This window comes from Buteo buteo, chromosome Z (assembly GCF_964188355.1).
Source record: "Buteo buteo chromosome Z, bButBut1.hap1.1, whole genome shotgun sequence".
NCBI lineage: Eukaryota > Metazoa > Chordata > Aves > Accipitriformes > Accipitridae > Buteo > Buteo buteo.
The window spans coordinates 35,402,479-35,417,162 of NC_134204.1; the positions used below are offsets into that span (position 1 = coordinate 35,402,479).

Here is a 14,684-nt window from a genome sequence, read left to right on the forward strand (position 1 = left end):
GGAGAAGGAAGCAGTCACTACCCCACTATGTGTTCTCCTGGTTTTGCATGTAAACATCAGGCTAGCAAGCACTGCGAGTGCAGTTGCGTGTCTACAAGCCCTTACCTTATTGTCCAGACTGTGAGCGGAAGGAAGATGATAGCTACCCAGAACAAAACCTCCAAGGATACTGACTATGAAAAAATTCTGACCATTTATACACAAACGTGGCTACAGAATGAGACTGAACACTTTATCCTGTGACCTTAGACCCTGGGAGACAGACTGGCTGAACAGAGTTTAGAAGGTAGCTATAAGACCCAGGCTACCCAGATTCAGCCAACCTTACAAACATCTGCCTATATATCTGTGTCAGAGAAAAAAATAAAATACTGTAACCATTTAAAGAGCAACATGAATCTGGATATTCATTTGTGCTTTTTCGACTCCTTCCAGAAAATAAAAATCTCTTCCCAGTGTTGGCTCCTCACACCTACTTGTAGCTGAGATTAACATAGCTGTCTAAGTATGAGAAGGTGGCCCTGACTAGCAAGGAACTGCCCAATAAGCTTCTTAGACACAGGAATAAATGTACCTCTCTACTTTGGTATGGAGAAGTCAAGGTCTATCTTTTGGAAAAACTGCAAAACCCATCTTCATGATGGCACTTTATAGTAAACTGATGAAAGAATATGGTGTTACCACTGACTGGAGATCTTGTCACCTATCCCTCCAATTAGTAACATTATAATGTTGACCACATCACAGATAGCATTTACAGGTGCTGTCCTCTGGTGTTTACACTCACATACTCCTTCCAACAACCACCTCTTGACAGATCCGCTCACACAGGTTACTCGGTTAGATCTGAATGTAAACACAGCTCTGCAACAAAGTGGTCTCCACCAGAATACAGGCAGCATGCACAGAAAAGCAAACTGCCAGGCAAACAGCTGAAATGTGGTCTGAAATTCTGAACCTAACTTTGCTGCTTGGTTAAGCCAGTAACAACCAACAGTATTACTGAGGCTAGTGAAATAGCACTTTAGAAAAACATCACCCCTGGTTTCTATGCTGACATCCTCATTACAACAGATCTGCAAGGCTGATGTCACACTTTGGACAGCTACAGTTTCAGGTTAAAAATGCAAATGCCACTGTCAAGGTGCCAAATGAATCACACAGGACAATGGCATTTCAGGTCTTGCATGAGGGTGCTCTGTCTTCTTATCTTTTAAAAATCACGATCAAAAGGATAGAGCTCCAGCTCTGGCTGGATCTGAAGAGCTGTTGCAAGCTATGGGTGACCCTATTTAAAAAGAAAAAAAAAAGTACCAGTTCTCAACTGAAATAATTGATGCAGCTGCAGCTTTCAACATCATTCACAGCTCTTGATTTAGCTCCTTTTGTAAAAATGAAAGTTAAAAGCAGTGCAGCCATGTGTGTAAATTGGTCACTGTGCCCAGGCAGCTTCCCAAGCCAAAGCACACACAGCCTGGAAGAAAAAGACTACAGTTAAAAGCCATGAGAAAGCATTATTCACATTCATACTACGTGTATGAGAGGCCAGTCTTAATTTTCATGCATGTAATGTCTGCCAATGTGTACCCTGCCCCAAGTTTGTATTTTTACGCTATATTACGCTTGACATGAAATTTGCTTTGTATGTTCACTGCACTTAAAATACTCATAGACACACAACCAAAACACAACTCTATTGAGTTAAGAGGGTACCGCAAACAAAACTTCTTTAACAAAATCCAAATGCCTGAAACTGTACTGTGACCTGCACTTTATTCATCCTGGCAATGAAGTTAGTGAAGGCAGTAGTTACCCAAGCACCTCACACCAATGAAAGTCAAAACTTATACCCACATCAGCCTTGCCTACAGCTTTATATTTTGGGGAGGCTGATTTTAAACCAGGACAATTCCCAGTGCACTTTGGAGGCTGGCTGTATCACAAAGGAGAAGGTGATACGAGGCAGACTGAGTATCCGGCCATCAGAGCGCAGTTTATTCCAGGCAGAAGCACCCATGAATTACAGCACCAGAGCACCTCACCTGCCTCTGCACAGCAAGGGCATCCTGAGTGGTGGCTCTTTATGAACAAAGGGCCCACAGGCCACTTCCAGGGTGTTTCCTGTGGACAACCCATCTTAAAGCATTTGTGGAGTTATTGCAAACAGCCAGTGCCTACACAAACGCCTGCCCTACCAACACCGGAGAGTCTTCAAGAACATGCAGTTGGCCAGAAGAAACAGTACCAGGAACCTTAATCAAAGCAAATGAACACACCAGCTTTGAATGGGAGGACAGCACCACTGCTTCCTACCACAAAGTCTCCCTTGCACCGGCTCTGGGAACTGGCCTGGGAGGATGCTATCCCTGTGCTCCCCCTCACACTGCCCAGGCCCACACCAGAGACCAGGAAAGGACACTGAAAAATGTTTCCATCTGTTGTGCCTCTGCACTCCAAAATGTGCCTCCAGTCAGCATGCTCAGGAAGTTGCGGATTGCAGATATTTAAAACCCTAAAATTCTCTACAAAATTAGAGTATCATTGAGCTAAAAATACTACCTATTAAATGTACCAATGATCTGATTTTCAGAAGTACTGAGGCACTTAAGATACAAGCACAAATATGTAGCAAGGAAGTTAATAGCTTGTTTAGACCCTTTTGACCATTCTCAGAAAGCAAGATCATTTTGTGTTTACATACATTTGAAAGCCTAGTCTGCAGCTTTTTGACTAAAGTGTTCTTCTACAGCATTCCTTGGCCATATCTCATTTTTATGCTATATTATATAAATGTATAGACATTAAAAAACAATGTATTAAAATTGTTCTGTTAACATTTAGGAATGACTAAACGCCTTTACAGGAAAAAAAAATTCTCAGTGAGACTGTACAGTTCACTTTTGTGTTCACAGTGACAGCAAATGCATCCACTGCCATCATAGCCAAACAGGGCAAGAGCAGCAAAGAATGAATATCCTGTTATGCTTTCCCCACTAAAAGGAAAATGTTTAGTCTTTACTAATAAAACAAGAAAAGTATGGGAAAAACAGAAAGCCATGTTCCTGAACAGGTTACAAAAAATGTTAGCTACCTTACCTAGACTTGAACTGCCTTTTGCAATAGTGATAGTCTTCTCATACATGTTTTTGACTGAATTTGGGGTTGTGGAACTTCCCTCTAGAGATACTGGGCATCTCTTTTCCATTAAAAGCACTTGATCCTAATACAAGGGAAAATAACATCAGTTCAGAATACCGAGATAAAAATACGATTGGACATACTGACCTCAACTCACCTTATACAAAATCTAGGTGCATAATTTTTACAAATTCCTTATACAGACATTGGAAAAGTCAGTCCATCAAAGATTAAACTGACATACATAAGGTTTCTGTTTTCATTCAGGTAATATAGCAAATCTACCACAAAGTATGCTTTTAATTTAGAGACATCAGTTAGACTCCTAAAAGTAGAGGGATGAGCTCAAGGGTTCTCAGACTCATTCACCACATGTCTAACAATCTGCCAGTGCTAAAGTAACAAATCTTGTAAGAAACTGCAGCTCTTTTAAGAATTTCTTAACAAACCACTGAATGTAAGAAAAAAGTAACACATCACAGAGACTGATATATAAAGGAATATTATGTTTGCACACTGTGGCATCACAAACCAGTTTGTCTGGTCTGCAACTGTGCAGGCTTGTGTGAACATCAGGATGCAAGACTTTCACACCACTACCCCTTGGCTTAGGAAAAGCCTGGTTTCCAGCTGTGCACCTCCTCCTTGGGCCCATGTCTCTGCAGAGATTACTAGCGTGTAAGAAGAGCCCCCTGGCCTGCCCAATGGGTACACTGTGGTCCAGCAGTGTCTACTGCTGTGAGGTATGAGAAGACTTACATACCCGTGTATCGCTAGTCTCTGGTAGATGACTATCTTAATGCCATAAATTATCTCCATTTTGGATAGATCTAAATCCCTAAGTTTTGATGTGAGCTACTACATCTGACACATATTTATAATGAAAAAACCATACACAGCTGTTGGCCAGTGTCTATTTCTGTAGGAGATTCTATGGTGTAATATGGCCTTTCCATAGGTTTTTTTCAATTACTATTTAAAAAAAATCTTTACTTGTCCAGTGGGATCAAGCTGCATTGCAGTAGCAAGGCTTGTACATTGTGCAATTTCTGCTGTTGTCTGAGTTGCAGTCCATGTTGCTGTGTTTTCACTTTCATTTTGGTTGATATCCGGAACAGCCAGAGGCAGAAGATCCTTTTTAGCAAAACCAGTTGCAGTTTCCAGGCTACTGCCCACTATGGACTTTTGCTCTCTCACTCTCTGATTCAGATCCATGCTGTACAGATTCTTGTCAGAAACACAGAAATCAGCTGCAGCATTTGAACACTCCTCTCCAACAGACTGTTAAACACAGAAGACAATGAACAATCAACATTCTTTTGTAATAGAATTTAATAGTACATTTCATGCTAAAATATTAAACAGAAACTAATCTCCCAGAACTTAAACATATTTGTTGTAACATCAGTGTCTTCAGTAGATCCCTACAGGCATTTTACTATAAAATTTACTTGGTTCCCCAGACAATTTCTTCTGTTTTAAAATAACAGAAAGCAGTAAGTTACTGCTGAAGGCCAAATTCTAATTTGGTACTTACTCATCAGTAACTCTCTGCTAACTTCAGCAAAGTAACGTCCACTCACAGATTCTCAAACTAGACATAACTCCAGCAAATTATTAAAATAAAAGCATCGAATTGTCTTAAGTGGAAGAACTTTGCAAGACTAAAGTCTTTACTTTCAAAACACGTTAGCAAGAAAGGAGCAATTTCAAGCAGTTCAGACAAGAAGAATGCAATCTAATAATCCATTTAACTGAATAGAAACCTATTTAGACATCTTTAGACATCCCTTCCACACAAAGAGGGAAATGTAAAAACTCAGTCAAATCTCAGCAAAAAATGAACATAGAGGTTTTGAAGTGTGACAATAATCATGCAGTTACAGAAAATCAGCAGTTAGTACTTATTGCAAGTATATCAATTATGGCTGCAGTACTAGGATTAAGTTCTCTACACAAAATTTGTTTAGACATTCAAGATTCCAAGGTCCTGCATTTCAAATATTTTAAGGTATTGCAAGAATCACAACCTTCTGAAAAAAAAAATCTTCAAATATTCTCTAGCTGAGCTTTCAAAATAAGTAATTTTTAAAACATGTAGGCTATTAGATATTAGAAAGATATATCAAGGACTTAAAGGTTGGACTTAGAGGATTGTATCAGTATTAAGAATTTTTCTCTGAAATGTAGTAAATGTAGCCACAAGAACATCTACCTCTATCTGTCTTAGTTGTTACCCACTGGTCCTATTAATTCTTCTACTTCTTTTCCAAAAGGTGGGGAAAACGTGTTTTCCCAGGATTTTGGGATATTTTGCAACATTTTGTATCAAGGGCCTTAGAATTAGTTTTTCTCATCTTTCATGAAGCACATATGTGCTTGCTCCGTCCCCAAGCAATCATCAGAAAAGGTTCACCTGTAAGTAAGTGGTTTAAGTAACATCTGAGAAGATAATTGAGAAAAGCCTAAATACAACTAGTCTGCATGATGTAATCAATGAAATAATTTCCTACCTTTTGAAGAACAGAACACCAGGACTATAATCTATTTAAATTATTTCATAAGGTTTCAAAGACAGCTGGGACATCTACTTTTAAGTCTGTTTTGTATCCATTTCAAAATAGTGAAAACAAGACCCAGACTGTACTCAACATTTATTCCATATGCCATATATACATATTAGAGTTGCAGCATATGCCCTTTTTTTTTTTTTCACTTAAAGAAAAGCAATGCTGTAATTTTTGACGACAAGCACGATTTCAGGAATTTGTAACCACAACGACATGTGGCCTCATTACAGCATCTGCATTACTTGAAGTATTTTTTTTCATCATGTATTTTTAAAAGTGACACCAAAGGCATTCAGAACCTGTCAACTGCCCTGCAGCCAGAAACAGCTGAAATACCTCTGCATTCCTCATAGCATCGAATAGAATTTTTTTTCATTTCTACTGCATCTCACATGTTTCAAATGTCTTCTTTTATGAACAGATTTTCTCGCTACGTTTACTTTGTGAATTCACTCATAACTGCAGAGTATAGAATGTTACTTGATGAGAACTTACTCACTTCATACTGGTGCACAAACAGGAACACTGAAAAGTCAGGACCATAATCTTTAAAAAAACATGCAAACTAAAGCCATCTTTAAGTCAATGCTGAAAATAACTTAAGACTTTCTAGAGCTTCAACTTGATATATAATGTAAATCCAGCCTCCATCTCATAAAATGCTTCTCAGCATGCAAAATGCATAATCCGTTTAAGTAACAATTACAGAGTTAATGCAATCTGTCCCACTGGCACAGCAGAGATGTGCTCTTCTGTGGATTAGGAAAAACCATTAGAAGATGAATTTAGCTTTCCAACCAGGGCTGAACATATTCCACAAGAGATGAAGGGAGTTACTGCAGCTCAGGTGTGGAGGAAAAAGCAGCAGCTACTCTATTCAAGACCACAGACTGCAAACCTGGGAGAAATCCCTACAATGTTGCTTTTAAAGAAGACTGCTAGGAGAAATGACTTGGAAGACTCTGGATTAGAAAAATAAATCCATAGATTGCCACAAAAAAAGAGCATGAAAAACCATGGAAAGAAACAAAACACCAACTCTGATACAAAGAATCAAGTCATTATAGGTATGTGACCAGCAAGAAAAAAGATACTGATCTTTGTAGTACTCTTAAGGAACTTATCTCCATTTACTGACTTTAAATAGAAATTACCAGCAATCAGAGGTTTGATATATACAGAATTACTTTTAATTATAGTATCATTATGAACATTTCATTCAAGAACACAGTAAATTAATTAGCAAATGTAATAACTATGAAGCATAAAAGCAAAGCTTAGGATGATAACTTACTCTTGCTTTTCACACCAAAAATATTGTAGAATAATGCAGTTATTTTGTTTTACCACTCTTTACTATGCTCTGAATTAAGTTTTGTAGCAGACTGCTCGCCACAATTTTAACACTACAAACCATACTTTATCTGGCCATTTAAAACACAAATCCAAACTTTCAAACTTCTAGCTGCCTCTCTCTTCAACACAGGCGTCTGAAAGACACCAGCACTACCCTAAATAAAACTGCACTTTAATCTGGTAATAAATACTGCAGTTTGAACCAGGATGCCATAAAATATTTATATCTAATAATATAGCCTCTTCACACTTATAATCAAAGTTTGTCATCAATAAAACCATCCTCGTTTTTACCTTGGGAGTTGACAATGGAAGAGAGAAGCTGTAGTTCAGCTCACCGCTACAGGCACTGCCATGCAGAGCTATCACTGAAGCCTCGAAGACGTCATTCTCTAGAGAATACTGCGATTCAAAGGTGGACTCATCCGCTAGATCTGCCTCGCTGGAGTCCACCTAACAACAAAAGCAATTCAATCAGCCAGGCTGTTAACCTGCACACCACATAAGCCCCAAACACATGCAACTCAGCTGCTACATACTGACTGACACGTTCCTCCTTTTTTTTTCCCTCCACTTTTTATATTGAAGTTACCTTTGCACAGCATAGTAGGAAAAATTTCTGCTTCCAGTTACAATTCATGTTACTACACCTTCAGAGTTTGCAAAGAATATCTGAAGTAAAGTGAGGGTCTCAACTGGAATGAGTTGCAGGGCTGAGGCAGACTCATGCCTGTTAATAGAAGTGTATGAGGTGTTGGGGGAATTCTGCTGTACTCCATGGCATCAATATTTTTATTTCTGTTGGGCTTTTTTTTTTTTTTTAATTTTACTCCACAAGAATTAGCACTTAAGAAAAATGAGCTTCATTTAGTGCCACCTGTCAGGAATGTTCCCTCCACCCAGCTTCACAGGTTCAGTTGTTTTTAAAACATACAAAAAATAATCTTCCAGAAACTGCAATGCTTTCCAATACATTTATAAGAAAAATTTATAACATGATATTTTATGATTTCCAAAATATTTTACATTTGACAACAAGATCAATATGGACAATTCTCCTGTCTTACATGAGAAATAAAATTTTTAAAAGAGTTCCAGACATGGACATGGGCAGTATTTTCTGCCTTTTTTTTTCCTTACATGATATATAATTTTTTTCAAGACCCGTATACTTTCAAATACTAGAATAAAATTAAGTCCTAAAAGATTTAATTTACGTGCTTCACATACTACACTTTGATTATAATTTCACCTCCCCTGGCAGAGCTCAAGAAAGTAGTGTATGCTAACAAAAACGATCACTGAGTTCAGACCCATGACCGTACCATAAACTTGTATGAAGCAGTCAAGTGTACCCATCTGCAGAGATGAGACCTAACTGTTGTTTCTCAGCCTCTGTGGTTAATCATACTATGAATTCATTATGTCAGATCCACAACAGCAACAGCAACAACCTGCAGTGATTCAACATATTGATTCCTTTTTGGGGTACAATGATTCAATTTCTTATTGTCTCAAACCTAAAGGCTTAACAACTAATTCAAACTGCTCCTTTGGTGTAACTTACTCTCAGCCCATGTTCTGGAAAATGCAGACTAGTGTTACCGAAGCTATGCCCTAAAAAAAGGATTGTGAAAAACGGTGACAGACCTGTAGAATCTGAGTGTAGATTTATCTGTGAAAAACAGTACCTCATGAGTGTACTCGGCAAACATTATCTTCAACTGGGTGACTGCACACTCAATTTCAAATTTTGCACTTTTAATTAGGCAGCTGACAGTGTTGACAATTTAACCATATTATTATCTGCCATGTATTTTCATTGGTTTTTTGCAATTTTTTTTTAATATGAATCACAAATAGAAGTTAATTTTTTAAATACTTAAGTTTTAATCTTATATTTTCAACACACCTTAAATTAAAGGATATTTACAATATACAACATGGCTTCTTCATACTTCTTCTCAATGAACAGAGTAAGGCAAATACTATTATCTAACTACTGTACCAAGGTAACAAACTCCAGAAGAAAAAATAGGCAGTCTTGTTTAAATGCAACTTATTAAAAACAGCTTGTCATTTGCAAATGTGAAAAAATAGCAAACGTACTCAAATCAGTAATTCAGAGATTTTTGCCTAGGAAGGATCGATTTCAGGTTTTTGTTTGGTTTTGGGTTTTTTCTCATGAATTAAGTTCTGGTATTTACTAGAAACTGCTTCCCTACATATGTGCCTGGAAAATGAGGGCCAAGTAACTTCAATGTCAGATGCAGACCAGTACAAATAACCATGAGAAGACACACTCAGAATACATTTATATTCTGGTTTGGGGGGTTTGGGGCAGGGGTTGTAGAGTCCTGTTTCCTTTGTCTTTTTTATCTGAGCTCTTACTGGTAACTTCTGGGCCATGTAAGGCACTGAATGCTCAGGTAAGCCACATTGTTTGTACAAGTGAACACCTTTTGACCTTGCAAATCTCATAATCACTGATCGCTGCTGATGTCTAAAGAATACTATTAGGAGGAAGCGTTGGCAGCTTTTGAAGATAGACAGCATTCCTTCTAGGGCTGGCTTACATGCAAAAAGAGGGTTCCAGAAACTTTTCAAGGTAGAGAAGTGATGTATTATGACATATAGGCAAAGAGATTTATTTAGAAAATAAGCACAAGAACGTTTCTCTACACAAGGTGAGATTTTCAAAGGGATACTCAGTGCATGCAAGGAGAAGTGGGTAGCCATGCACTTTTGAAAATCTCAGCAAAATGCTTCATTTTTTTCCAGCAACTAACATATAATAGGCCAGATTCACAGCTCATGCAAACAGCCAACATCTTCAGATGCCAGTTTCTACCATGTGGGGATGCATCCCAACTATGGTGGATGAGTAATGTGGTGACAGTAAACACTAAAAAATAAGCATGAACAGTGACAAAGCAACCCCTTTCATTACAAAATGCAAAGACTTAAGGAATCTTTGGTAAGTTGGGCCACTAACCAGAGCCAGCTCAGCATGGAAGAGGGCTGCATCAGCTGGCCCCTCCTCCTCAAGTGACTGGGCAGTGTAGAAAAAGCAATCTTCCTTAGCAGAGACATAGCCCTCCTCTGGTGAAAGCTGCAGAAAGAACGAAGCTCTGAGTTGGATGAGTGGCCAGGACACAGGGCGTGCAGTGTGTGATGTGGGGAGTTTACAGAGGCAAATGAACTCCAAATGCAGGAAACTTCATTTCAATCACAGTCACAGTGTTGGGTAGGTAAAGAGACAATTATTTTTCTTCAAATTTACCTGAATTGATTCAGCTTCACATCTCTTTTTATATCCCCAAGTAATGAAAAAGGCCTATCCAGCTCCACCACAGAGCCCACAGCTTAGCCTAAAATAATTTTAAATTTCTGCTCTTATTAAACATATACTAAAACTGCCATCAGAGATGCCACCAAGGAAAGAGCCTAACAGCAGAGGCCTTTACAACCTTGCTAGCCACAGAGTAATCTTGTTAGCAGGCGGGAAGACTGCATACACTGTCTGTGTTTTAAGATTGTATTTGCCGGGTGGAACAGCCTCAAGATGACAAAACATAATTCTGACTACAAACCAGCAGCTTTTTCCAACATAATTTGATGGTAGGTGCATTTGTCCAGTACTGCAAAGAAGCCAGTGATTATTCAAAATGTTTAATTAATTGGCAAGCATACTTTATGAAACACTGAAGTGCAAATGCTGAACATTTACAAACTGCTGGGAACAGAAACAAAATCCCCATGCATTTCCACATATTTTCCCTTTTAGAGTATCTTCTTAAGTATGAAAATGTTGATTTGCAAGACATTTTATTAAGTGTCCACTACAAAAAACTAATTTAACAAAGCAAGTTTTAAAAGTACCCACTTACTATAAAAAACAAAGTTTCTAGTAACCTAAACATCAGCCATTCCCTCCCACCCTCTCCACAAAGTTCTACTAAGAATGAAAATTTGGTATCTGCATCAAGGGCTACAGGATTACATGATTATCATTTCATGAAAAGCAAAAATGAACCCCAAAGACTGCACTTGGGCTTACAAATATAGTGAAAGCTATCTTCTTCATATGTATGAACTGATGCCATTCTACTGATTTGAATTTAACACACTAGGGACACTAGTCCACTAGCATCCCTACTGATACGCTATCTTGGCAACCTTAGGTCTCCTTCAACTTCATTCTTCTAATTGTTCCAGACTACCTTCTAAAATTATTTATGGCTATGCTAAAATAAACAGTTTGAAGTATACGAACGGAAGACTACTCACCATTGTTTAAACACAAACTGTGCAGTCTAAATACAAAGACTGCATATGTACTATACCTCACAAAGCAAGGAATAGGCAAATTCCAGGCAAACCACATAAAGTTTATGTCACCACTTCACACATTCAGAGAATCTTGTAAAGTGTACAAAATTATGCCTGGCAACTTGCAGCCCTGAAAGACTGTGCTGGTTGCAAGATGCTTCACTGTTTTCTCAGCTGCAAGACAGGTGTGCTGGGTCTTGCAATCACTACACCAGCCATACACTACACAGGCCACTCCTCCATGCAAGGAGATACATGAATGTTAAAGAGCTTCTGGGTGTTCTGAGCCACCCAGCTGCACCCTAACACACACAAAGTGTATGCAGAAGTCAGGATCATCATGTACCAGCTTAAATGACATGAAAAGTACTGATCGAATTCCCAAATCCTTACAGGCAGTGGTTTGGCAACTCCTATTTTAACTGTTCCTGTTGGGGCTCCTTTCAGTGCTTGTACCGCTTCCTCCAGGCTGCCATTTTCCAAGTTGGTATCATTAACAAACATAAGCCGGTCTCCGGGAAGAAGTCTGCCATCTTGCTCGGCCACACCCCCAGGAACCAATGAGCGAATCACAATTACGGTGTTTGCTGGATCAACAGGATCCTAATTAAATAAAAGGAAGAAAAACATCTCATTTTATTTACTCTTTTATGCCTTGAGAGGCTAATTTTTTATACATGAGCTTTTAATAACCCAGTAGAGTTGGGTTATTAAAAAAGTTGGAGCTCTGCTCCAGATGAACCTTCAGTGGGAACATACCCTCCTGTCCATACTGCCCATAGATTTAGACTTCCACCTATTTTTAATTCTTAAATGTGAAAATTATTACTCCTTTCTAGGTGATGTCCCATCATATATCTCCAACACAGAGTTCTGTTTGCATTATAATGAGTAATTACACACCAGAAATTAAAGTACTTCCTACTGCAATGACAGCATTGCAGACTTTATCCTCCCTTACACTCAGTGTTTCGGGAATAGAGCTGGGCAGTTGTGGCAGCTTGACCCTGGCTGGGTGCCGGGTGCCCACCAAAGCTGTTCTATCACTCGCCCTCCTCAGCTGGACAGGGGAGAGAAAATTTTACAAAGGGCTCGTGGGTCGAGATAAGGACAGGAGAGATCACTCACCAATTACCATCACAGGCAAAACAGACTCAACTAGGGGAAAATTAACTCAATTTATTACCAATCAACCAGAGCAGGGTAATGAGAAATAAAACCAAATCTCAGAACACCTTCCCTCCACCCCTCCCTTCTTCCCTGGCACAACTTCACAGCCCCCCAAGTGGTGCAGGGGGACGGGGAATGGGGTTTACAGTCAGTTCATCACGTATTATTTCTGCCGCTTCATCCTCCTCAGGGGCAGGACTCATCACACTCTTCCCCTGCTCCAGCGTGGGGTCCCTCCCACAGGAGACAGTCCTCCATGAACTTCTCCAATGTGGGTCCTTCCCATGGGCTGCAGCTCTTCACCAACTGCTCCAGCATGGGTCCCTTCCACTGCGTGCAGTCTTTCAGGAGCACACTGCTCCAGCGTGGGTCCCCCATGGGGTCACAAGTCCTGCCAGAAAACCTGCTCCGTGGGCTCCTCACTCCACAGATCCACAGGTCCTGCCAGGAACCTGCTCCAGCGCAGGCTTCCCACAGGGTCACAGAATCCTTTGGGCATCCACCTGCTCTGGTGTGGGGTTCTCCACGACTGCAGGTGGAGATCTGCTCCACCGTGGACCTCCACGGGCTGCAGGGGGACAGCCTGCCTCACCATGGTCTTCACTACGGGCTGCAGGGGAATCTCTGCTCCAGTGCGTGGAGCATCTCCTCCCCCTCCTTCTTCACTGACCTGGGGGTCTGCAGGGTTGTTCCTCTCACATGTTCTCACTCCTTTCTCCGTCTGCCATTTCTCTGTCCCAGCAACTTTTTTTTCCTTCTTAAAAATGTTATCACAGAGGCGCTACCACTATCGCTGGTGGGCTCAGCCTTGGCCGGCGGCGGGTCCGTCTTGGAGCCGGCTGGCACTGGCTCTGTCGGACACAGGGGAGGCTTCCAGCAGCTTCTCACAGAAGCCACCCCTGTAACCCCCCCTGCTACCAAAACCTTGCCAATACAAAGCCAATACAGCAGTGCAGACTGGGGCAAAGTTAACACGTGCACTCTGGTGGAACAAAGGGCTTATTTTCAATAACTTTCTTATACTTCATGGCACCAGATCTTGCTCAGCTGAGAAAGCACTTTTTAAGAGGCAAGTCCTTGCGCATCCCTAATTACACACTTTATGCGAGACAGGAACATACCAATACAGCACTCTACTCAATAAGACACAACAAAGTGGCATTTGCTTTTAAAAAAAAACAACCCTGCTTTGAAGTCCCCATCCTCCAACACACTGATGTTTATAAAAATGCTAGCATCAAATACTAGTAACAGGAACATACGATTCTGTTGTAACAATTATCACAGGTGCACACATTTGCATGATCCTTATAGAATTACATTCACAAGGAACATCACTGCATGTTAATTACTTCCAACACACAGCAATTGACTTGAGTGCATGCATGGAAAAAACCAAGAAATATAACAATGTACCAGCTTTATTGATAACAAAAGCAAGTGAAAAGCAAACACCTACAAACTGGCAGGCAACTGTAACAAGTTTCCATGCCAAAATGTACATCTGAAAGGATGCACATCATCAAGGCAGCACCCAAACTCACAGGAATTGGAGACTGTTGAAAGCCAGAGTGACAGGGAAGTGTGGAGGGAGGGAAGGAAGGAGGGAAGGACACCAAAAAGACCCTTAACACTTCATGGCAGTTAATATGGTAAGAAGAACGCCACGGAGCAATAAAACACTACAAGTGGAAATACAGCTAGCACTGCTGGAGATAGTGCTCAAGCCTGAACATTGGCATCTTCCTCACTATTTTAAAAACCAGCATTTGCACTCTCACTTTAGATGACACTGTATGACACATTTTTTTAAAAAAATCAGGTTTCTAGAGTTTGTGATAGTCTTCCCTGGGGCAACAAATAATGTAGACTTTCCTACAGGCCTGCCATTGTATAAAACATGAGGAATGTATTAGTATGAACATAACTGTCCTTAACTTTAGTCACTGTTCATTCATTTGACGGAAACAGCAAAATACAAAGATAAATCTCACTGTAAACTTATTGTTCACAGTCTTAGATGAAAGCAGAAACTTCAGTAACAAACTGAAATGTTTTAACTACACGTCAGAGGAGAGAACATAGGACAAATCACAAATATTATAATATCAAAAAAGG

General features: G+C 39.9%; 1 protein-coding gene across 15 annotated transcripts in view; it reads right to left on the reverse strand.

The window, feature by feature from the left end:
- The window catches only part of MPDZ (multiple PDZ domain crumbs cell polarity complex component), a 100,439-nt gene that overhangs the window by 43,190 nt on the left and 42,565 nt on the right, over positions 1 to 14,684 (reverse strand). For 13 of the 15 annotated variants that reach the window (XM_075021265.1, XM_075021272.1, XM_075021278.1 and 10 more), the window contains exons 17-21: positions 11,790 to 11,999; positions 10,060 to 10,176; positions 7,359 to 7,517; positions 4,132 to 4,419; positions 3,097 to 3,220 (exon numbers count right to left, since the gene is read on the reverse strand). In XM_075021265.1, the coding sequence (XP_074877366.1) occupies positions 3,097 to 3,220; positions 4,132 to 4,419; positions 7,359 to 7,517; positions 10,060 to 10,176; positions 11,790 to 11,999 (898 nt within the window). The remainder of the gene's footprint in view (positions 1 to 3,096; positions 3,221 to 4,131; positions 4,420 to 7,358; positions 7,518 to 10,059; positions 10,177 to 11,789; positions 12,000 to 14,684) is intronic. The other 2 variants (XM_075021274.1, XM_075021279.1) reach the window with 2 other exon arrangements.